This window comes from Hemitrygon akajei, chromosome 16, assembly GCF_048418815.1.
Source record: "Hemitrygon akajei chromosome 16, sHemAka1.3, whole genome shotgun sequence".
NCBI classification, from domain to species: Eukaryota; Metazoa; Chordata; class Chondrichthyes; order Myliobatiformes; family Dasyatidae; genus Hemitrygon; species Hemitrygon akajei.
In genome coordinates, this window is record NC_133139.1 from 5,840,688 (window position 1) to 5,866,529 (window position 25,842).

The window sequence follows — 25,842 nt, forward strand, 5'->3', positions numbered from 1 at the left end:
TCTCTAAACAAGTAAAAATTAAATTTGTGACTTGGTTCCTGCTGTAAGGCTTTTGGGATGCATTTTATTTCAGGTCAAATCCTTAATGAAACTTCAGAAAAGTTGTTATACTTCTTAATCCCTGTAAGAGATTAATTTTCTATCCCCTCTGCCCCTGATTTCTTTGAACTAACCGAAGCTGCACAGCACTACTGAGTCACTTCAAAGGCAGTTTTGTCTGCTCTTTGTGGTGATCACCCCCCCCCCCCATTGTCCTATTGTTTAATCCAGTGGATGTGTCTCAGGTTTCACATTCGGATTCATTTGCTTATCATGTGTACATTGAAATACACGGTGAAAGGGGTCATTTGCTTTAGCAACCAAAGAGGTGGCTGAAGATATTGTGAAGCCATTAGTAATGATCTTCCAAGAATCACTAGATTCTAGAATGGTTCCGTAAGACTGGAAAATTGCAAATGTCACTCCAATCATCAAGAAAGGAGAGAGGCAGAAGAAAGGAAACTATAGGCCAGTTAGTCTAACCTCATTGGTTGGGAAAATGTTGGAGTCGATTATTAAGGATGAGGTCTCAGGGCACATGATAAAATAGGCCATAATCAGCACAGTTTCCTCAAGGGAAAACTTTGCCTGTCAAATCTCTTGGAATTCTTTGAAGAAATAACATGCAGGATAAGCAAAGGAGAATCGTTTAATGTTATGTACTTGGATTTTCAGAAGGCCTTTTAGAAAGTGCCACACATGGGGTTGCTTAACAAGCTATGAACCCATGGTATCACAAGAAAGATTCTAACATAGATAAAGCAGTGGCTGATTGTCAGAAGCAAAGAGTGGGAATAGAGGGAATCTTTTCTGGTTGGCTGACGGTGACTAGTGATGTTCCACAGGGGTCTGTGTTGTGACAGATTCTTCTTGCGTTCTATGTCAATGATTTGGATGATGGAATTGATGGCTTTGTTGCAAAGTTTGCAGATGATATGAAGATAGGTGGAAGGGCAGGGAGTTTGAGGAATTTGAGAGGCTACAGAAGCATTTTGACAGATTAGGAGAATGGGCAAAGAAATGGCAGATGGAATACAGTGTTGGGAAGTATATGGTCATGCACTTTGGTAGAAGAAATAAAAGGGTTGATTATTTTCTAAATGGAGGGTAGATACAAAAAAACTGAGGTACAAAGGGACTTGGGAGTCCTTGTGCCAGATTCTCTAAACGTTAATTTGCAGGTTGAGTCTGTGGTGAGGAAGGTAAATGCAATGTTAGTATCCATTTCAAGAGAACTAGAATATAAAAGCAGGGATGTAATGTTGAGACTTTATAGAGCACTGGTGAGGCCTCACTTGGAGTATTATGAGAAGTTTTGCCCCCTTACTTTTGAAAGGAGGTGATGAAACTGGAGAGTTTTCAAATGAGGTTCACAAAAATGATTCCAGGATTGAATGGTTTGACATATGAAGAGCATTTGATGGCTCTGGGCCTGTATTTACTAGATTTCAGAAGAATGAAACCTATCGAATTGTGAAAAACCTTGATAGAGTGGATGTAGAGAGGATGTTTCCTATGGTGGCAATGTCTAAGACCAGAGGACACAGCCTCAGAATAAAGGGTGTCCTTTTAGAACAGAGATGAGGAGGAATTTCTTTAGTCAGAGAGTGGTGAATCTGTGGAATTCTTTGCCACAGGCAGCTGTGGAGGCGAAGTCTTTCTGCATGTTTAAGGCAAAGGTGGATAGAGTCTTGATTGGTCAGGGCATGAAGGGATATGGGGAGAAGGCAGGAGATTGGAGCTGAGAGGAAAATTGCATCAGTCAGAATTCTGCTCCTGGATCTTATTGCCTAATGGTTTTACGTGTGCTTTTGGGCTTTTGTATCTCCTGCCCGATGGGAGCGGGGGTGGTGAGAAGAGAGAATGTCCAGGGTGAGTGGGTAATTGATGGGGCGCATCAGAAACAATTAGCAGGCTGGTGGTGTAGTGGCATCCACACCAGATGTCAAGGCCAGTGGTCACGGGTTCAAATCCGGCCAGTTCCTTGCACGCTTTCCATCCATGGTGGGTTGAGTGTCGAATCAGCAACTTGGCCTCGAGAACAAAACAGACAAATGCTAACGTTGCCGCCCGATGCACCGCAAGGGACGGAGAGAAACAGTGATTATATGTGTGAATTTAGTCTCCACTTTTACTTTGACCACAGTTAGTGATTACATTGCTCGTCACTTCCCCATGTGTCAATTATGCAATGAGACCCTTGATAGTGGTGGAATTCCATCAGAGCAATCGATGTACTGATCTGTACATCAGACCTCACCAGCTCCCACATTCTCCTCACAATTAATTAAAGAAGATAACTTCAATCACCCTATAGGAGCCATGTTCCTATTTTTTGTCTGTGTGTATTGTATTTTGTGTTGTGCATTTATTATGGGCAGTTTCTCATGTGGGTTGGGGCTTGTAGACATGACGAGTATAGTTAGGTATTCATGCTTTGTCTTCAGTCAGTTTTACATCTGGTTACGGTCAGATGTAAGTTGGGGGATTGATTTTTTTTTGTTGACCACTTATCATTAAAAACAGTTAAGAAAACTTGGCTTGGTACGTTTAAATTTGCTAACACTTAAGTATGTTTGAATATACTTGTACTGTTTATTTTGTTATTCACTGAACTGATTCCACAACCTATGGACTCACTTTTAAGGACTCTACAACTTGCGTTCTCAATGTTTATTGATTATTTATTTTTTTATTATTATTATCATTGCTTTTATTTCTGTCTTTTGCATGTGGGTTGTTTGTGCATCTCTGTTGTGTGCGCTTTTCACTGATTCTCTTGTGTTTCTTTCTATTTACTGTGAATGCCCACAAGAAAATGAATCTCAGGGTTGTATATGGTAACGTATATGTTCTTTACTAATGAATTTACTTTGAACTTTGAGGGATATCACAAAGTTAACACCCCCAGTGGTGCAACATTTAGCTACCAATTGCTTTAACCCTATGATCAACACAAGAAATTCAGAGTAACACACACAAAATACTTGAGGAACTCAACAGGTCAGGCAGCGTCTATGGAGAGGAATATTGATATTCCACTCCATCGACACTGCCTGACTTGCTGAATTCCTCCAGCAATTTGTGTGTGTTTCTGTGTTTTAACCCTGTGTTCAGGTTTCCATAATGGTGCCAGGCGGCTGAACAGGGTGCGGGGTTTCCTTGTATTGCTCCTTTATAGTTCCCCTCAATCCTGACATGTCAGCAAGAAGCACTGGCTGAGGAATTAGGGGGAAGACCAGCAGGGAAAGATGCAGTTACTTTCTGGATATTAAAATCTCCCAGTCTTACTTACACAGCAGAGTCTGGTAAGTTTAATGTCCGTCTTGATCACCTATGACATTTTAGGAGCAGGTTCTTCTCTGTCATCAGATTTAGGAACAGACAACGAACCCACTCGACCTTACTATTTTTGCTCACTTTTTGCAACAATTGTTTAAAAGTTTAATATCTTTTTAATTGTAATTTACAATATATTTTATATATTGCACTGTTCTGCTGCCACAAAGCAACAAATTTCACAATAAAAAACACAAAATGCTGGCAGAACTCAGCAGGCCAGACAGCATCTATGGGAGGAGGTAGTGACGACGTTTCGGGATGAAACACCTGATGAAGGGTTTCGGCCCGAAACGGCGTCACTGCCTTCTCCCATAGACGCTGTCTGGCCTGCTGAGTTCTGCCAGCATTTTGTGTTTTTTATTTATTTCCAGCATCTGCAGATTCACTCGTGTTGCCTTTAAATTTCACAATGTATGTCAGTGATAATAAACCTGACTTTGAGTTATATAATTTTGTACCTGTAGAATCCAAAACCTAGTGTGGTGAGAACTACATCTATTTATTTTTTAATTAGAGATACAACACAGAATAGACCCATCCAGCCTTTCGAGCTGTGCCACCAGCAACCATCAATTTTAACATTAGCCTAATCTCGGGGCAATTTACAATGACCAATTAACTTGCTGACTGGTATGTCTTTAGACTGTGGGAGGAAACCAGGGCACCCAGTGGAAACCCACACATTCCTCAGGAAGGAACGTACAAACTCATTACAGAGGATGCCAGGATTGAACTCTAAATGCCAACGCCCTGAGCTGTAATAGTGTTGCGCTAACTTCCACGCTACCATGGCATCCATGGTACATGGCGATATGGTGGTGAATCATTAACAAATTAATTAATGGGTGAAAATTAACCCTAGTGTGGTTAATGAAATTTCCTTGTAGTAATCAATATCTTCTCCCTTCTCCTAGTGTGTTAGTACCTCAGCATTTCTCCGGTTAGCAATCCAGCGCACATTCACCCCACCCCCAGTCTTTAGCCCCACTCCTCACGACCTCCTGTTGTGACTGCAACTAAGTCAGTGGAGAAACTGGAGAAGTTGTTAATATAAAAGTCTTTATTCATCGCAACAAGCACGTTTTTATACCCTTAAGATCAAAGGTAACAGCCGGTGATTCAACACAATTTCAATAGTTACAATGACATTGTTTACTTCAGAACTTTGGGTTGACAATGCCCTGTCCATCACAGGGAAAACCTTCCCAACCATCGAGCACATCTACATGAAACACTGCTGCAAGAGACCAGTATCTATCATCAGGGAACCCCACCACCCAGGTCATGTTCTCTTCTCACTGCTGACATCAGGTAGAAGGCACAAGAACCTCAGGACTCACACTACCAGATTCAAGAACAGTTACTACAGGCTGTTGAACAAAAGGGGATAACTCCACTTAACTTCACTTGGCCCATCATTGAAATGTTCCCACAACCTATGGACTCACTTTCAAGGACCCTTCATCCCATTTTCTCATCATTTATTGCTATTTATTTATATTTACATTTACACAGTTTGTTTTCCTCTGTGCTCTAGTTGGGTGGTCTTTCATAGATTCTGTTATAGTTGCTATTCTATAGATTTATTGAGTATGCCCACAAGAAAATGAATCTCAGGGTTGTATATGATGACATATATGTACTTTGATAATAACATTTTCTTTGAACTTTGAACTGCAAATGTACAGTGAGGGACACCTCTGAAAGTTCAAATTCCTTTGTTGGGACAAACTAATTTCAAGCTTTCTTGAACTTGTTTAAAATAGTGAAAATTAACTAAACCCTGGATTGATGCAGGCCAATTAACACAACCCTATTGTCTTAATGTTTGGCTGATGTATATGCAAGTGACTCATGCTCACACTTTGTCAACCTATATCTCCGAATTTGTGCTTCACAAACAATAGCGTTTATTTGGAAAGGTCTGTGCTTTTAGCTTCAAGTAACTGTGTGTAATTCACAATTCACATTGACACCTGAAGACAGGTTCTTGTTTGAATTAATACCTGTTATATCACCCAACTCCAGAGCACTCCCGTACACCTCCTATCACCAAGCAGTCTCCATCTCACCACTCCCCATCTCCCCTCTCCACTCTCAATCCTGGGGGTTTTCAACCCGAAACCGTAACTGTTCGTTTCCCCCTCTGCCACACCTCACTACCCCACACATAAATACTCTACTGTAGGAACTTTGTTAGGAACTTTGTTGAATAGGAAAGTTACAGAAACAATGGCTACATTGGAGAATGAGGGGAGTTTCTGAGGGTATAGATAAGGTAACTGCAAGCAGGCTTTTTCTCCTGAGGTTGTGAGACTAGAACTAGAGGTCATGAGTTAATGGTGAAAGGTAAAATATTTACAGGGAGCATGAGGGGTATCCTCTTCACTCAGATGGTGGTGAGTTTGTGGAACAAGTTGTCAGCAGAAGTGGTGGATATGGGGTTGATTTCAACATTTAAGAAAAGTTTGGATAGGTACATGGATAGGTGGGCTATGGTCCAGGTGCAGGTTGATGGGATGAGGGTGATTAATAGTTCAGTATGGCATAGATGGGCTGAAGGGACTGCTCCTTTGCTGTAATGTTCAATGATTCTATTAATCTAACTGTAAAGGACTTAGTTTAGAGAACATCTAGAATATCGCACACTCTCTTTAACCTTATTTTGGAAAAAGTATGCCTACCCAATCCACTGAGTTCCTCCAGCAGATTGTTTGTTGCTCCAGATTCCAACGTCTGTGGTCTCCTGTGTCTCCAAGGCTAAATTATATTGCTTTGACATATTTGTGTAGGATATTTAGAAAGGATTGCTTTGTGACTGCATTGCAGGTTTCCTTAACATGCAGACCAGTTTGCATTATGACTGTGACAATAACTTTACTACCCAACGTATCATCAGCCTAGTTTCTATCAAGGGCATAGATACAGAAAGGTATCAGAAAGAGCCCAGTAACATCATGAAGGATCCCACCCATCCTGCTCGTGGACTGTCTGTCCCACTCCCATCAGGGAAGAGGCTACATAGCATCTTCAACAGGACCACCAGATTCAAAAACAGTTACCTTCCCCAAGCAGTGAGGCTGATCAACACCTCCACCCACTAACCCTCCCCTCCACACCCCCCACCACTACTACTTCATCATTTCCTGTCAGTCACCTTATGTATTTTTATAAATCAGAGCATTCAGTATAGGAGTTGGGATGTAATGTTAAAATTGTACAAGGCATTAGTAAGGCCAAATTTGGAGTATTGTGTACAGTTCTGGTCACCAAATTATAGGAAAGATGTCAACAAAATAGAGGGAGTACAGAGGAGATTTACTAGAATGTTACCTGGGTTTCAGCACCTAAGTTTCAGAGAAAGGTTGAACAAGTTAGGTCTTTATTCTTTGGAGCGTAGAAGGTTGAGGTATTTAAAATTATGAGGGGGATAGATAGAGTTGATGTTGATAGGCTTTTTCCATTGAGAGTAGAAGAGATTCAAACAAGAGGACATGAGTTGAGAGTTGGAGGCAAAAGTTTAAGGGTAACACGAGGGGGAATTTCTTTACTCAGAGAGTGGTAGCTGTGTAGCAGGGGGATGGGAACAAGTGCAGAGAGACAGAGGGGTGTAAGGTGAGGGTAGAAGCAAAAAGTAGTAAGGTGAAAAGTAAAAGTGGCAGGCAGGCAAATCCAGGGCAAAAAGCAAAAAGGGCCAATTTTCAACATAATTGTATAAGGGCTAAGAGTGTTGTAAAAACAAGCCTGAAGGCTTTGTGTGTCAATGCGAGGAGCATTCGTAACAAGGTGGATGAATTGAATGTGCAGATAGTTATTAATGAATATGATATAATTGGGATCACAGAGACATGGCTCCAGGGTGACCAAGGATGGGAGCTCAACATCCAGGGATATTCAATATTCAGGAGGGATAGACAGGAAAGAAAAGGAGGTGGGGTAGCATTGCTGGTTAGAGAGGAGATTAACACAATAGAAAGGAAGGACATTAGCCTGGAGGATGTGGAATCGATATGGGTAGAGCTGCATAACACTAAGGGGCAGAAAACGCTGGTGGGAGCTGTGTACAGGCCACCTAACAGTAGTAGTGAGGTTGGGGATGGCATTAAACAGGAAATTAGAAATGCGTGCAATAAAGGAACAGTAGTTATAATGGGTGACTTCAATCTACATATAGATTGGGTGAACCAAATTGGTAAGGGTGCTGAGGAAGAGGATTTCTTGGAATGTATGCAGGATGGTTTTCTGAACCAACATGTCGAGGAACCAACTAGAGAGCAGGCCATTCTAGATTGGGTATTGAGCAATGAGGAAGGGTTAGTTAACAATCTTGTCGTGCGAGGCCCCTTGGGTAAGAGTGACCATAATATGGTGGAAATCTTCATTAAGATGGAGAGTGACATAGTTAATTCAGAAACAAAGGTTCTGAACTTAAAGAAGGGTAACTTTGAAGGTATGAGACGTGAATTAACTAAGGTAGACTGGCAAATGATACTTAAAAGGTTGACGGTGGATATGCAATGGCAAGCATTTAAAGATCGCATGGATGAACTACAACAATTGTTCATCCCAGTTTGGCAAAAGAACAAACCAGGGAAGGTAGTGCACCCGTGGCTGACAAGGGAAATTAGGGATAGTATCAAGTCCAAAGAAGAAACATATAAATTAGCAAAAAATGCGGCACACCTGAGGACTGGGAGAAATTCAGAGACCAGCAGAGGAGGACAAAGGGCTTAATTTGGAAAGGGAAAAAAGATTATGAGAGAAAGCTGGCAGGGAACATAAAAACTGTCTGTAAAAGCTTTTATAGATATGTGAAAAGGAAAAGATTGGTCAAGGCAAATGTAGGTCCTTTACAGTTAGAAACAGGTGAATTGATCATAGGGAACAAAGACATGGCAGACCAATTGAGTAACTATTTTGGTTCTGTCTTCACTAAGGAGGACAAATAATCTTCCGGAAATAGTAAGGGACCGAGGGTCTAGTGAGATGGAGGAACTGAGGGAAATACATGTTAGTAGGGAAGTGGTGTTAGGTAAATTGAAGGGATTAAAGGCAGATAAGTCCCCAGGGCCAGATGGTCTGCATCCCAGAGTGCTTAAGGAAGTAGCCCAAGAAATAGTGGATGCATTAGTGATAATTTTTCAAAACTCCTTAGATTCTGGATTAGTTCCTGAGGATTGGAGGGTGGGTAATGTAACCCCACTTTTTAAAAAAGGAGGGAGAGAGAAACTGGGGAATTATAGACCGGTTAGTCTGACATCGGTGGTGGGGAAAATGCTAGAGTTGGTTATCAAAGATGTGATAACAGCACATTTGGAAAGAGGTGAAATCATCGGACAAAGTCAGCATGGATTTGTGAAAGGAAAATCATGTCTGACGAATCTTATAGAATTTTTTGAAGATGTAACTAGTAGAGTGGATAGGGGAGAACCAGTGGATGTTGTATATTTAGATTTTCAAAAGGCTTTTGACAAGGTCCCACACAGGAGATTAGTGTGCAAACTTAAAGCACACGGTATTGGGGGTATGGTATTGATGTGGATAGAGAATTGGTTGGCAGACAGGAAGCAAAGAGTGGGAGTAAACGGGACCTTTTCAGAATGGCAGGCAATTATTTAAATTTTAATTATTAAATAAAATTAAAAAAAAAAAAAAAAAGAATGGCAGGCAGTGACTAGTGGGGTACCGCAAGGCTCAGTGCTGGGGCCCCAGTTGTTTACAATATATATTAATGATTTAGACGAGGGAATTAAATGCAGCATCTCTAAGTTTGCAGATGACACGAAGCTGGGCAGTGGTGTTAGCTGTGAGGAGGATGCTAAGAGGATGCAGGGTGACTTGGATAGGTTAGGTGAGTGGGCAAATTCATGGCAGATGCAATTTAATGTGGATAAATGTGAGCTTATCCACTTTGGTTGCAAGAACAGGAAAACAGATTATTATCTGAACGGTGGCCAATTAGGAAAAAGGGAGATGCAACGAGACCTGGGTGTCATTGTACACCAGTCATTGAAAGTGGGCATGCAGGTACAGCAGGCGGTGAAAAAGGCAAATGGTATGTTGGCATTCATAGCAAAAGGATTTGAGTACAGGAGCAGGGAGGTTCTACTGCAGTTGTACAAGGCCTTGGTGAGACCGCACCTAGAATATTGTGTGCAGTTTTGGTCCCCTAATCTGAGGAAAGACATTCTTGCCATAGAGGGAGTACAGAGAAGGTTCACCAGATTGATTCCTGGGATGGCAGGACTTTCATATGAAGAAAGACTGGATCGACTAGGCTTATACTCACTGGAATTTAGAAGATTGAGGGGGGATCTTATTGAAACATATAAAATTCTAAAGGGATTGGACAGGCTAGATGCAGGAAGATTATTTCCGATGTTGGGGAAGTCCAGAACGAGGGGTCACAGTTTAAGGATAAAGGGGAAGCCTTTTAGGACCGAGATGAGGAAAAACTTCTTCACACAGAGAGTGGTGAATCTGTGAAATTCTCTGCCACAGGAAACAGTTGAGGTGGGTTCATTGGCTATATTTAAGAGGAAGTTAGATATGGCCCTTGTGTCTAAAGGGATCGGGGGTATGGAGAGAAAGCAGGTACAGGGTTCTGAGTTGGATGATCAGCCATGATCATACTGAATGGCGGTGCAGGCTCGAAGGGCCAAATGGCCTACTCCTGCACCTATTTTCTATGTTTCTATGTGTGGAACGAGCTCCCAGTAGAAGTGGTAGAGGCAGGTTCGATATTGTCATTTAAAGTAAAATTGGATAGGTATATGGACAGGAAAGAAATGGAGGGTTATGGGCTAAGTGCAGGTCGGTGGGACTAGGTGAGAGTAAGCGTTCGGCACGGACTAGAAGGGCCAAGATGGGCTGTTTCCGTGCTATAATTGTTATATGGTTATATGTACAGACACTCCTGTGCCTAATAATGCTTTATGGACATAAAATCAATCTGTATATATAAGCTATCTTATGTATTTATATTTATTGTGTTTTTTTATTATTGTGTTCTTTACCTTATTGTGTTTTTCTAGTGCAGCATCAGATCCAGAGTAACAATTATTTTGTTCTCCCTTACACTTGTGTACAGAGAATGACTTTAAATAACCTTGAATCTTGAACCAGTAATTGGACAGTAAATTTGTACTAAGCCTAAATTGTTTTTCATGGAAAATGCACACCAAATGCTTTTTTTTCTGTGACATATACACTCAGTGGCAAGTTGTACACTTGTACATCTGCTTGTTAGTGCAAATATCTAATCAGCCAATCATGTGGCACCAACTCAATGCATAAAAGCATGCAGACATGGTCAAGAGGCTCAGTTGTTGTTCAGACCAAATATCAGTATGGGGAAGAGACTGTGATCATGGAATGATTGTTGGTACCCTATGGGATGGTTTGAGTATCTCTGCAGAGGAGAATGGCCAGACTGGTTCAAGGAGACAGGAAGACAACAGTAGCTAAAACACTTTAAACCACTTTTTATAATGCTGTTTATATTGTAAATACATGCTAGTATTTATGTACTTACGCACATTTTATTCCATATCCAAACTTTATCCTCTCATTTTATTTTTATATATTTCTTTATTCTTTATCATTATTTAATGTTTTTGTTGCATGTCACACCAACACACCACAACAAATTCCTAAACATGTAAATGTATATGGCCAGGAAAGTGGATCGTTGATCCATGATTCTTCAATAAGACCAGAAAGAGGAAGAGGATGATATTTAAGAGGAGTAAGTTTAAGCTGGTCAAGTCCCATGTAAAACTGGTCCTAAATTGGTAGCAGTGTACTTTCGTCATCAGGGTGGATTTATGGGAAGATGTGACACTTTTAGAGAGGGTGCAGAGGAGATTCACAAAAAATGTTGCCACATTTTATAAGGGTAGGATGAGTGAGCTAGGCCTTTCTCTTTGGAGTAGGTGATTTGACAGAGGTGTACAAGATGCTAAAAGGCATTGATAGAGTGGACAGCCAGAGACTTTTTCCCAGGATGGCAATGGCAAATACGAGAGGAAATGCTTTTAAGGTGATTGGAGGGATGTTAGAGGTAATTTTTTTATATAATACAGAGTGAGGTATGTGTGCGGAACACGTTGCCAGGGTTAGCAGTGGAGGTAAATACGTAGTGTTGGAAGCTGTTTCCCATCCTAACAATCCTTGCCCTAATGCCACGGTACCTTCTGCCTGATGGTAGGGGGTCAAAGAGATTGTGGGACAGATGGGAGGGATTGTTGACAATGCTAAGGGCCCTGTAGTAATACTTCTTAGTTATTATTCCTTGATTTTTTATTTGCACAGTTTGTCCTCTTTTGCATTTGGTTGCTTCTCAGTCATTTTGTTTGTGTGTGGCTTTTCACTAATTCTATTGTATTTGTTTGTTCTGCTGTGAATGCCTGCAAGAAAATGTATCTCAGGGTTGCATACAATGACTTATACGTACTTGGGTGATCAATTTACTTTGAACTTTGGGACTCAGTTCTGTGTGAATTCCTACTTGGAATTGGCTTGCAGCCCAGAGAATGTCAGTGGGATTCAGATTCAGATTGATACATGTATCAGATATATATGGAAAATTATGGTGAAATGTGTGATTGAATTAACAACCAGCACACCTATGTTGTGCACTGTTGTTGTGTTCAGTAATCAGTTGAGCCACGAGCCATTCCATATTTCATTCCCTGGACAGAGTGTACAGTTAACTCGTCAGTGCAGATTCACACCAGAGAGACACTGAAAGATTAACTTCTGTGTAAAAAACATGTTTGCACAACAATCTATTGAAAGGGCGAAAGGTTTATCCGCTGGTTACACCACTACTGTAGAATATGCTGCTTAGTACATATTTCAGCTCTCTACTCTCTAATTTGGTTATTTATTCAGTTGTGGGAGACTTAACAACTTCCCTGCATGCCCCCAACTTCTTGGGATAACCACAGACTGAAAAGTTTTGAAAATATTATTGAAGGATTTTTCCCTCAGTGGGATTGAAATATGAATTCATTCAAAATGGAAAAATTAAACATTAGGATAAAGTTGTGGAGTCAGCTGAATGCAGTCGAGTCAGTGACATGCTGATTGCTGTCTTTGTTCACCGTGGCCCGGTAACGTAGCAGTTAGCATAACGCTTTCCAGTGCCAGCGATCACCGTTCAGGCTTCAGTCCCCGCTGCTATCTGTAAGGAGTTTGTACCTTCTCCCTGTGACCATGTGGGTTTCCTCTAGGTGTTCCAGTTTCCTCCCACAGTCCAAAGATGCCTGGGGCAGAGTTAGTAATCTGTGGGCTTGCTATGTTGGCACTGGAAGCATGGCAACACTTGTGGGCTGCCCCCAGCACATTACAGCATGTTTTATGCGGATAGGCTGAGCGAGCTAGGGCTTGTCTCTTTGGAGCGATGGAGAACAAGGGGCGATTTGATGGAGACGTACCAGATTTTAAGAAGCACAGATCGAGTAGACAACTATAGACTTTTTCCCAGGGCAGAAATGGTTAATACCAAGGGCATCATTTCAAGGTGAGTAGAGAAAAGAATGGGGGAGATGTGAGAGATAGTACTTTTGTCTACAGAGTTTGGAACATCCCGCCGGGGCAGTGGTAGAGGCAGAGTCTTTAGGAAACTCTTAGATGGGCACATAGATGGTAGAAAAACAGTGAGCTATGTAGGAGCGAAGGATTAGACTGATCTTAGAGTGGGTTAAAGAGTTGGCACAAAATTGTGGGCCAAATGGCCTATACTGTGCTGTAGTGTTCTACATGCTGTCCATGTGGTGTGATATTACTGCAGATTGGCAAGCGTATAGTAATGATAGTCCTTTATGTCTTGTCTAAGTGACAGCTTTAAGCACTGGGGAATACCAGGACTTTAATAGTTCAAGTTTAATTGTCGTTCAACCATACATGAAAATCCTTGAATGCAGCCAAACAAAGCAGCGTGCCTCCGGGGCCAAGGAGCAAAATGCAGAACCAACAGTCACACACAGCGCAAGGCACGTATAGCGCATATAATTCTCATAGTAGTAAACAGTCTCACAAAAATATAATACTGTACAGTATAGCCCAAGTGCCTGAGTTCTGTGTCCTGTACATTGATGGTCCATGAGATATTGCAGCAAAAACAAGCCCGTACAGTCTGATCATCACGCACTAGTGCAGTCACAGACGAACCCAATCCAACTTGTCTTCTGATGGCAGGGGCCAGCCCCCATCCCAGCATGGACCCCAGTGTGCCAACTGCGCCTCTGCTCCCCCCCACAGTGCCTCTGGCATCTCTCCCCCAGGCAGCTGCAGCTGACGAGCCTACGGCAAGAGCATTGCTTCTCTTGAGTTTGAATCTTGTAGCAATTGTGTATCAATAAGGAGATGTTAAATCTGATGTCAGTGTGATCGCTCAGTAAGGAAATCCGAGCATCCATTCAAACCCCTGGGGCAACTTTGTGACAGGCCACATTGTGTCACAGCCTCCAAAATGTTCCACATTTCTGGCCTTTGTTACAGGACTGGGTTGCTTATCAGCAACTTTCAGATCAATAATGCTAGCCATTAACATCAATAGATTGAAGGTTCAGCATTGTTTAATGTCATTTCCTGCACACAAGTGTAAAGGAGAATGAAATAATTGTTACTCCGGATCCAATGCAGCACAAGAAGACACAATAAGATAAAGAACACAATAAAAATAATAATAATTTAAAAGACACAATAAATATAAATATGTAATATAACTGATATACATAGATTGACTGTCTGTCCATTAAGTGACACTAGACACAGGAGTGTCTGTATATAAGGTGACTGACAGGAAATGATAAAGTAGTCTGGATGGGTTAGTGGGTGGAGGTGTTAACCCTCTTTACTGCTTGGGGAAAGTAACTGTTTTAATGTCAGCCATTAATAATGCAGGCTGCTGATTCAGTTGGACGTGCTGGGCATAGCACCTCCTCGAAGGTGTACTCCTGCTTTTTCATTATTATTCTGGAAGGCAGCATGCTAGCTGTAAGTGTTTAGTGTAATGTTTTACAGAGTCAGCAACCCGGGTTCAATTCCTGTCACTGTCTGTAAGGAGTTTGTACGTTCTCCTCATGTCTGCCTGGGTTTCGTCCGAATGCTCCAGTTTCCTCCCACTTTCCAAAAATGTATGGATTATGGTTAGTGAGTTGTAGGCATGCTATATTGGCACTGGAAGCATGGTGACGCTTGCAGGCTGCCCAGCACAATCCTCACTGATGTCGCTCGACACAAATAACGTATTTCATCATTCCTCAGGACTGATGAAGGGTCTGACCACTTATAATGAGGACTGATGAAGAATCGGCCTGAAACATCGACTGTTTATTCCCCTCCATAGATACTGCCTGACCTGCTGAGTTCATCCAGCATTTTGACAGCGTTGCTCTGGATTTCCAGCATCTGCAGAATCTCTGGTGTTTAAAACCAGTGGATTGATGGAAATTCCTTCCACTCTACTGATGACCTTATGGGAATGCAACAAATTTGGCCTAAATTTGACTTCACAATATTTAGTTACCTCTCAGTGCTCTCTGCAGGAATCTATCAATCCTCTCATTTGTCAAAGCATGATAGGGATTAGAGGAGGCAATAACATACAGCCAAAAAGCAACACTTTTAATCAAAAAGCACTGTCCTGGACTTTGTGCTTGTAGTATTGGGGAAACGTTGCCGTTTCCTTCATGAAATTAAACTGACAGAAACCGGATTTTGTGCACACAGAGGTTAACGTCGGGGGAAAAAAATCGAGAGATTTATGTTGAAGCTGCATATTTTAAAGGCAGAAATCTAGAATTCATTAAAAAAAAATTGTAGTTGTTGACCGGACAAGACGATTAGGGAATATGAAGAATGGAGAAGATAACATTAAGCAACACAGATGCTTCAAATACGTAGACTGGGAAGTGGTGCTAAAGCCACCAATAGTACAGAACCTGTCTCATGATGAGGATGCATCGCATTTTGAAACCTAGAATAAATGGGGTAGCACAGCAGCGTAACGGTTAGTGTACCTGGGCCCAACAACACATTGATGCAATTACAAAGAAGGCACATCAGTGGCTATATTTTTTAAGGAGTTTGAAGAAAGTATGTCAAAGTTCAAAGTGCATTTATTGTCAGAGTATGTACACTTTATACAACCTTGAGACTCGTTCCCTTACAGGAAGCCATGAGACAAAGAAACCCAATAGAATCCATGCAATAAATGCAAGATGGATGTGCAGAATTAAAACAAATCATGCAAACAATAAAAGTGAGCAGATAGCATCCAGAACTGAAGTTCACAAAAGTGAGTCCACAGCCACAAAGCCAGTTATTTATTACTGCAGCCGAACCAGAAGCCTGGTAGTTGCAGGCCACAGTTTCTGTTCTGTGCAGAGATGAGTAACTCTCTTGTCGAGCAATGAGTTGAATGCCGGCCCGTCATTCCCCTCCAGCCCCAACAACCTGACCTTTTCAATCTGGCCCAGCATTTAAATCAGCAAATTTCAGGTCATTCCTTGCTCTCAGACCCGGGCCCTGTCACTTCGACTCCTAAGACACTTGCAAATTTCAATAAATGTACCATGGAGAACATTCTAACTGGTTACATCACCGTCTGGTATGGGGATTGGGGGCCACTGCACAGGATTGGAAAAAGCTGCAGAAAGTTGTAAACTCAGCCAGCTTCATCATGGGCACTACCTCCCCAGCATCAAGGACATCTTCAAAAGCCGATGCTTCCAAAAGGTGCTGTCCATCATTAAGGATCCCCATCACCCAGGACATGCCCTCTTCTCATTGCTACCATCATGGAGGAGGTACAGGAGACAAAACACACACTCAACATTTTAGGAACAGCTTCTTCCCCCTGCCATCAGATTTCTGAATGAGCAACGAACCCATGTACACTACCTCACTATTTTTCCTCTCTTTTTGCACTACTTATTTAATTTAATTTGTATAGATACTTCTTATCGTAATTTACAGTTTTTATTATTTTTTGCAATGTTCTGCTGCTGCAAAACAATGAATTTCACGACATATGCCAGTGATATTAAACCTGATTCTGAGTCAGAAGTGGCTGGGCTCAATTCCCGCCACTGTCTGTAAGGAGTTTGTACATTCTCCCTGTGACCTTCGGGCAATTCGGTTTCCTCCCACATCCCAAAGATGTACGGGTTAGTAGGTTATTTGGTCACATGGGTGCAATTGGGTGGCATAAGCTCATTGGGGCAGAAGGGCCTGTTACTGTGCTGGAATAAAAAATAAAAATTACTCACCAGTAATGCAACCGCAGAATGACTCATTTGTTGTAAAATCCCCCTGATTCACTAATGTCCCACAAAGAAGGAAATCTGCTATCCTTTGCCAATCAGACTCCAGATCCACCAAGATGGCTGACTCTTCAGTGCTCTCTGTGCACCCGAAAAAGTAAATTAATAAAAAGAATCCTATTGTGAGTGATATAGTGCACGTCCATAATCTGGGAAGACCCTCTCACTATAACATGACCTGAAATTTGTAGTTTTCTGGCACAACAGTAGTTTGCTAACCAACATTCCCTCTAATTTTTTTTTACAGCTGCACAGACCAACCATTGCTCTGAGCAGGAAATTTTTACACAGCCCAACAGCCAATGCTCTTCTTGTAGTATGTACATCAAACAAACACGAAACACAACTCACAACACAAGTAAATGATGTTAGGCAGTCAAAACGTCTGTCAGGCACAATGGCGAAAAGTGAAAGACTTTGGCTACATGGCTTGGGCATTCAGCGGGCCGGTGGTTTATTAGTAATGAGCTACCAACTTCCATTCTGTGTTTATTGTTACAATTTGCAACAGTGTTGTAACTTGAAACACTTACAATGTAAATACATTGAAACCCTAAAATGTTTCACAGTAAAGGTTGTGGAGCTTTTATTATTTAGAAAATTTATGAATTAGATTCATTAACACGTAATTAATTAAGAGGTATCCCACAATTTTATTAACATAGATTTCAAAATAAAGAAAAATTCCAGCTGCGCAGCTACGAAGTCTGTGTGGGTGGGAGCATTTCAGTTACTCCGTGGCCGTGTACCTGCATTGCTTAGAGACAGCAGTGTTGTCAACCATTATTGGAGCCCAACAAACTCCCTGGTTACAGGACATGATTTTGCATGTGTGGAGAATAATCCTCAAGGACAAAAACTTAAAGGATCTTGAAGTAATTTTATTTCCTTGATGGGCTACATATGATAGTTCAGATTCAGATTTATTTATCACATGTACATTGAAATATAAAAGGAGATATGTTCTTTGTGTTAACAGCCAACGCACTGATGGTTGGCGCCACCCACTCTAACATCAAGATAGCATACCCAAAATGTTCAGATCACAGAAAACAACAAGACACAAAACAGAACAGTGAAATAAGCCCTCTCTACCACCCACACACATACACAAAACTCTAACCCCAGGGCAGGTTGTCTCTAGCAGATTTGAGGATTTGCAGACATTTCATTTCACTCTCCACAAGATCAACGTTATGCCAGTCAAGTTGAATGCTCGACCCAGGAGGTCAGTTAGTCATCCTGATGTGACTGTTGACTCACTCTCAATGATTCTGTGTTTCATGTCCCATGTGTTACTTGTTTACTACTTTTATTGTTTGCACATTTTCGCACTTTGGATGTTTGGCGATCTTTGTGTTTTTTTCATGGATTCTATTGTGTTTCTTTGTTTTGTGGCTGCCTGCAAGAAAATGAATCTCAAGGTTGTATATGGTATACATACTTTGAAATAAACAATCTATGAACTTTGAGTTCACTGCCCACACTGCTCCAATATCGCTGACTCTTGTAGAACTATATATTTGCTTCACATTGGTTTGTTTTTCTCTGTATGGCTTTTGATTTTTTTGAGCCGTGAACAATTCCTCTGGTTTAAGTTAGGTTTGAGATAGGAAGCTTATGCTGTTACACTACGTGGATATCCCTCTCCCTCTTCCTCTCTCCCTCCCCTCTCTCTCTCCCTCCCCCCTCTCTCTCTCTCGCCCTCTTCCTTCCTTTCCTTCTCTTACTCCCCTTTCTTCTCTCCCTCTCCCTCTTCCTTACTGCTCCCTCTCCCCTTCCTCTCCCTCTCTTTTTCCCTCTCCTATCCTCTTCCCTCTCCCCCTCCCCTTCCCTCTCATTCTCCCCTTCCTCTCCTTCTTCCTTTGCCCCCTTTCCCTTTCCCCTCCCTCTCCCTTTGCCCTTCCTCTCCCTCTCTCATCCCTATCCCTCTCCCCTTCCCCTACCCTTCCCCCTTCTTCTCCCCTTCCTCTCCCTCTCCCATCCCCTTCCCTCTCCCCTTCCCCTTCCCTTCCCCCTATCCTTCCCCTCCCTCTCCCCCTCCCTCTTCCCCTCTCTTTCCCCTTTCCTCTCCCTGATCCCTCATCTGTACCTGTTGGTGTAGGTGTACAGTAGGTGTTTGGGCTTGTTACGGACTTTGTTGTTACAGATTCAACCTCCCAGTGCATTTGTAGAACCGTTGAACTGTAGCATATTTATTCAACTGAAAAGAGATCCTTTATTCCTCAGGTGAGCATCAGCCAGCTCCATCATGGGCAGTATCCTCCACAGCAGGACTCCTTCCAGAGGCAATGCTCACACCTATCATTTAGGGCCCCTATCAGCCAGGCCATGCCCTCTTCTCTTTATAACCATCAAGGAGACGGTACAAGAGCCTGAAGACATGCACTCAGTGTTTTCTCCTCCGCCATCAGATTTCCAAATGGAAAAGCAGCCAGCCCTTGAACACTACCTCACTATTTTTGATTTTTTTTTTGCCAGATTGTTGTAATTTAGTTAATTTAATATGTGTTACTTATTGTAATTTAAACACATTTTATATAGTGAACTGTAATTCAGGCACGAAAGGACAGATTTCAGTACATATGTCAGTGATATTAAACCTGGTTGTGATTCTGTTCGGGTTAGATATCAACGCTAAATATCGTGAATCGCTCAGACTGTTATCATTAAGTTTGATGTTTTCTCTGCAGCTGAACGGCAGCGGCCAAGTGGTAAGCAAAGTCCCAAGCCACTACATTTCGACGTCGATGCTAGCACCCCCTCCCCCTCCATCCATGGGCAGATCGGTGACCCTGGCAATGCCACCCGACACCAAGACAACCACAACAACCACAGAAGGTGCAGCAGCGTCACCAACCTCCCCCAGTAAGTATTTCCTCTCTTCTTAAATACATGCAGAGAAGGTTTGGGGCTTTCAACGGGAACATACTAAGTTACGAAGAAGCAAATATTTTGGTCTGTAATGAGGGTGTATTATATAGCTGTGATGCCTTGGGACTGTACCATATGTTTATATTCTTCTAGCAGAGATTGATTAGGTTTCTGGAATGAAAATGCCTCCATTGTTCTTGCATAAAAAATGCACATCAAAAATTTTGCATGCTTCTATGTGGGTCAATGGCGGGATTCTTGACAGAGTGCAGGAACAGAGGGATCTTAGGGTTCACGTCCATAGATCTCTCAAAGTTGTCACACAAGTTGATAGGGTGGTTAAGAAGATGTATGGTCTGTTGGTCTTCATCAGTCATGGGATTGAGTTCAAGAGCAGCAAGGTAGCATTGCATCTCTATAAAAATGGAAAAGTATAAGGGGGATGTCAGAGGAGATATTTTACACAGAGAGTATGTGGAATGCACTGCCGGGGGTGGTGGTAGAGCCAGATTTATTAGAGTAATGGGTGAAATGAAAATGGAGGGCTACGTAGGAGGGAAGAGTTAGATTGATCTTAGAGTAAGTTATAAGGTTGGATAGGAACAAAAGCCAAACTGACTAACGTTTTAAATTAATGATAGAATTCACTGCTAGTTGGGTCTCCAGAGACATTCACGTTTCTGAGGCTGATAATCTTTTTCTCAAAGTTGCTGCACAAGTTGACAGGGTGGTTAAGAAGCAATGTGGTCTGTTGGCCTTTGTTAGTGGAGATCAAGAGCTGCAGGGTAATGTAGTTGTATAAAACCTCGGTTGGACCGCACTTGGAATATTCTGCTTGTCTCATTATAGGGAGGATATGGAAGCTTTAGAGGAGGTACTGTTGGAGATTTACCAGGATGCTGCCTGAATTAGAGAGCAAGTCTTATGAGGATAGGGCTCTTCTCTTTGGAGTGAAGGAGGAGGAGAGGTGGTTTGATGGAGGTGTACAAGATGATAAGAGAAATAGATCAAGTGAATAGTCAGAGACTTTTTTCCAGGATGGAAATTACTAACACGAGGGGGGCATAATTTTAAGGTGATTAGAGGAAAATATAAGGTAGGTGTTTTACACAGGGAGTAGTGAGTGCATGAAATGCACTGCCAGGGGTAGTGGTGGAGGCTGATCTATTGGATACATTTAAGAACCTCTTAGAGAAGCATATGAATGATAAAAAAGGACGACTATGTAGGAGGGAAGAGTTAGATCTTAGAGTAAATTATAAGGTTGGCACAACAGTAGGTATTAAAAGGGCCTGTACCGTGCAGTAACGTTCTGTGTTCAAACCAGTCATTTCTCAGCTGTGGATCCTCCAGCATATTAGCTCAGGAAAAGTCTTCCAAAAGTTTGAATAAGTGACTTCCAGTAAGGATTAGGAATTGATACCAGCTTTAAGTACTTTCTTTTCTAATCCATAGTCATCTGGCAGAGTAACAGAACTGTCCTCACTTTGACAGTTTGTCCATCTACACCAGGGGTTTCCAATGTTTTTTATGCCTTAGACCTCTGCTATTAACTTAAGGGTCCATGGTTGCCAGGAAGGGAACCCCTGATCTAAGACTATAGACTATAATATGTAGGAGCAGAGTTAGGCCATTTGGCCCATCGAGTCTGTTCTGCCATTTCATCATGGCCAAACTGTCAGCCCGTCTCCTGTCTTCTCCCTGTATCCATTCAAGCCCTGACTTATTAAGAACCTATCAATCTCTGCCTTAAATACACCAAATGACTTGGCCTCAACAGCCACCTGTGGCAATGAATTCCACAGATTCACCTTTCTCTGGCTAAAGAAATTCCTCCTCATCTCTGTTCTAGATGGAAATCTCTCTTCTAGTCCTAGGCTCCCTCACCAAAGGAAACATCCTCTCCACATCCACTTTATCGAGGTCTTTAGTGTGATCTACACTAATCCTTGGCTTGCATTGGGAACATATTTTTCTGTGTCAACCCCGTTCCACTATCTGTCTAAATGCCTCTTAAATGTAGTGTGCGTAGCTGATTCTGTCGCCTTCTCTGGCAATCAGTACATGTGTATAAAAAAACTTGGCCATCAGATCTCTGGCTGCTCACACTTACCATCTTCCACACCTCTATCAAGTCACCTTTCATCCTCCTTCACTACAGAGACAAGTCTTCATTTTTTTGTGTAGGCAGAGGGATTAGTTTAGTTAGAAGTTTAATTAGTTTTGACGCAACATTGTGCACTGAAGGGCGCATTCCTCTGCAGCTCTACATTCTGTCTAAACTACCAACACTTATCTTTTGAAGCCTTTCAGTTCCACTGAAGTGAGCAAAGGAGAGCTGCCCATGGCAGTTCCAACCTGCTGGAGATTGTTCAGGCAGTTCTGGGAGGGCTGTACTCCTCCCAGAAGTAAAGGTGGAACGTTCAGGCTTTATAAAGCGCTCGTGAGGCCTCATTTGAAATACTGTAAGCAGTGTTGGGCCTCCTATCTTAGAAAATACAGAATGTAGAGCTGCAGACAATTGTGCCCTTCAGTTCCTTAAGGCCGTTATAGCTGGGGTTGTTAATGGGGACAAGCTCCTGCTACCTATTAAATGCTCCCAATGGCATGCACCTCAAACAGCCTCTGATAATCAAGTCCAGCTCCTGGCCTTCACATGTGGCGTAGTTACTAAGATTGGCAGAACCGTTTCTGCTGACAGAAGAACGGGCAAAGGCAGGTTACTGCCACCTTAAAACCAGTTGCTTCGGGCAGATGGAGCTTGTCAGCTGTGTTTGGCAGCTCGTCTAGGAGAAGGAAAACTCTGATCTCAAACCTCCGCTGCCTTGCCGCTATACCCTCTCATGGGGAAGGCTTTGGGAGTAAACCTGCAGGGAAAAATCCGGAGCTGGAGTCCTTAAGGCAGTCCAACATTGAGTTCAAAACTGACTAGCAACTCCTACAATGCTGCTGGTACCAAACTGTATCGGTCTCTGCCGTTCCTCTGGGTTCATCAGATGCATGGAGAGGGGGAGCTTGCTACATGGACAACAGGCTGCTCTTCATATCATACTGCCTAGGCTTGCATATCTAGACAGCCAGGACACAATATCCATGGTCAACTCTGACCGACAGAGGCCCTCTCCTCATCTTAGAAAGGATGTGCTGACACTGGAGAATGTTCAAAGGAGATTCACTCAAATGATCCTAGGATTGAAAGGCTTGTCATATGAGGAGTGGTTGATGGCTCTAGGCCTGTACTCACTGGAATTTGGAAGAATGAAGGGGGACCTACTGAATGTTGAAAGGCCTTGATAGAGTGGCTAAGGATGATTCTTAGGATGGGGGAGTCCAAGACCAGAGGACACAACCACAGAACAAAGAGACGTCCTTTTAGAACAGAGATGAGGAGGAATTTATCTAGAGAGTGGTGTATCTGTGGAATTCATTGCCACAGGCAGTTGAAGACAGAGAATGATAGATCCTTGATTAAGGCAGGAAAGGATGTGGGAGGAAGGCAGAAGATTGGGGCTGAAAGGGAAATTGATCACCCAATGGGCCAAATGGCCTAAATCTGCTCCAATATCTTACGGTCTATGGTCCAGGTGCAGATTGATGGGACAAGACAGAATAATAGTTCAGTCCGGATGCGATGGGCTGGAGGGCCTGTTTCTGTGCTTTGTGCTCTGTGACTGTCCGATCCCAGTGTAAGTGTCGGTGAAGTGTGATGCGTCTCCATCTCTGGGCTGGTGCTGAGTTGAGCCGAGCAGTGCAGGCATGGAATCTCTGGCTACAACCATCTGCAAGTGTGGGAGACTGAAATCTGCCGGCATTGAGCAAGCAGGAAGCCAACATTGTTTCTGTTGCTGAGCATTTAAAGTTTGTGAGTGCATCACAAAATGAAAATAAAGCACAGAAATTCGCCAGAGCATAACTTAGTTCTCCAAGGTAATAAAATTCCACCTGGACAGGAGCTGATGGTGACTCTGTCCCATGCTGAGATTTGGGTACAGAGTGCAGAGAGATCTGTGCCTTTAATGCGGACATCTCATACAAAACACACCAAAGTGACTGGAGACACGAGACTGCAGATGCTGAATTCTGGTCTGTTGTTTGGGACGTAGATCAGTACGACATAGGAGCAGGCCGTTCAGCTGGCCATATCTGTGCTAAACACAATACCGAATTAAACCTAATCTTTTCTGCCTATGCCTGATTCATACACCATAGAACACTGTAGCACTGTACAGGCCCTTCGTCCCACAATATTGTGTCAACATTTAACCTATTCTAAGGCCAATCTAATGCTTCACTCCTCCATAGCTTTCCTTTTTTCTATTGTCCATGTGCAAATTTAGGAGCTTCTTAAAAGTCCATAACAGATCTGCCTCCGCCACCAACCCTAGTGGTGTGTTCCATACACCCCACCACTCTCTGTGTAAAAAAACGACCTCTGACATCCCCCTTGTACTTTTCTCCAATCACCTTAAAATTTGGCCCCCTCCTATTAGCCATTTCTGCCCTGGGAGAAAGTCTCTGGCTATCTATTTGATCAATACCTCTATCATCTTGTATTCCTCTGTCATCACCTCTCATCCTCCTTCGCTCAAAACAAAGATCTAGCTTGTTCAAACTATCCTTATAAGACATGATCTCTAATCCAGTCAGCATCCAGGTAAATATCTTCTGCGCCCTCTCTAAACCTTCCACATCCTTGCTATAATGAGGTGACCAGAACTGAACACAGTATTCTAACCAGGGATTTATGGAATTGCAACATCCATATCCCTCCATTCCCTGTATATCCACGTGTCTACCTTACAACCTTCTCAACTGCATTGTATTTGCTTCCTCCACTATCTCTGACAGCCCGCTCCAGACATTTACCACTCCCTGTGTAAAAAAAATTGCCCACACACTTCTTTTAAACCCTCCCCCCTCACCTTAAGTGCAGGTCCTCCAGTACTAAACAAATCTACTCTGCATAAAAGATTCTGATTTTATCTCCTATCCACATGTCTCATAATTTTATAAACTTCTATCTGGTCTCACCCCAGCCTGTGACTCTCCAGGGAAATCAACCCAACTTTGTCTCACCTCTCCTCTTTGCTCATACTCCTTGAATCCAGGCAGCGACTTGGCAAACATCCTTGGCACCCTTTCCAAAGCCTCCATATCTTTCTTGTAATGGTGTGAACAGAATAGCACATGACACTCCAAGTGTGGCCAGACCAACATTTTCTACAGCTTCAACACAACTTCCTTACTCTTATACTCAATGTCGTAACCAGTGAAGGCGAGCTAGCATATCCCTTCTTTACCACTCTGCCGACTTGTGTGGCCCCTCTCAGGGAGCTGCAGACACGGATTCCTAGTATTCCATTAATATTTAATTGGTATCAGTCTTGAAGCTAGACAGCGCCTCCACAGCCCCACTGGGCAGAGAATTCTGGCGATTTACTAACCACAGTGAAAATTCTCCACTTTCTCCCGAATGTCTGACCTCTTTGATGCTGGTTCTATGCTCTCCAGCCATGCATAACACCAGCTCCATGTTTACCCTGTCAAGCCACAAGAATTTTGTATATTTCAAATAGATCACTTCTAATTCTAGTTCTAGCCCAAGTACATGTGGAGGGGAGGGAGGAATGGGGCTTGTTTTGCTGTTGTTGTTCTGCTAAACAAAGTGGACATGCTATGCTGGCACCAGAATGTGTGGCAATGCTTGTAACTGCCCCCTATACACCCTTAGTCTGTGTTGGTCGTTAACACAAAGGACACATTTCACTGAATGTTTCGATGTACGTGTGATCAATAAATAAATCTGAACCTGAATCTCTCTCATCGATGCCTTTAAGTGTTCTGCCACCAACTGTACACTTTCCCTTTGCATCTGCCCTCCGATAGTGCAACACTCACATTTGCCCATTTCTCCTCTAATTCCATGTCTGCCTGTTTAGTTGGTCTTTTATTTATTTTTTTATTTATTAAACATAGAAACATAGAAAACCTATAGCACAATACAGGCCCTTCGGCCCACAAAGATGTGCCGAACATGGCCCTACCTTAGAAATTACTAGGGTTACCCATAGCCCTCTATTTTACTCAGCTCCATATCCAAAAGTCTTTTAAAAGACCCTATCGTATCCACCTCCACCACCTTTGCTGGCAACCCATTCCACGCACTCACCACTCTCTGAGTAAAAAACTTACCCCTGACATCTCCTCTGTACCTCCTCCCCAGCACCTTAAACCTGTGTCCTCTTGTGACGAC

The 25,842-nt window shown here is 42.5% G+C and overlaps 1 protein-coding gene across 3 annotated transcripts in view; it reads left to right on the forward strand.

The window, feature by feature from the left end:
* nfic (nuclear factor I/C) overlaps positions 1-25,842 on the forward strand; it is a 464,113-nt gene that overhangs the window by 363,985 nt on the left and 74,286 nt on the right. For all 3 annotated transcript variants that reach the window (XM_073068141.1, XM_073068140.1, XM_073068142.1), the window contains one exon: positions 19,409-19,583. In XM_073068141.1, coding sequence (XP_072924242.1) covers positions 19,409-19,583 — 175 coding nt within the window. The remainder of the gene's footprint in view (positions 1-19,408; positions 19,584-25,842) is intronic.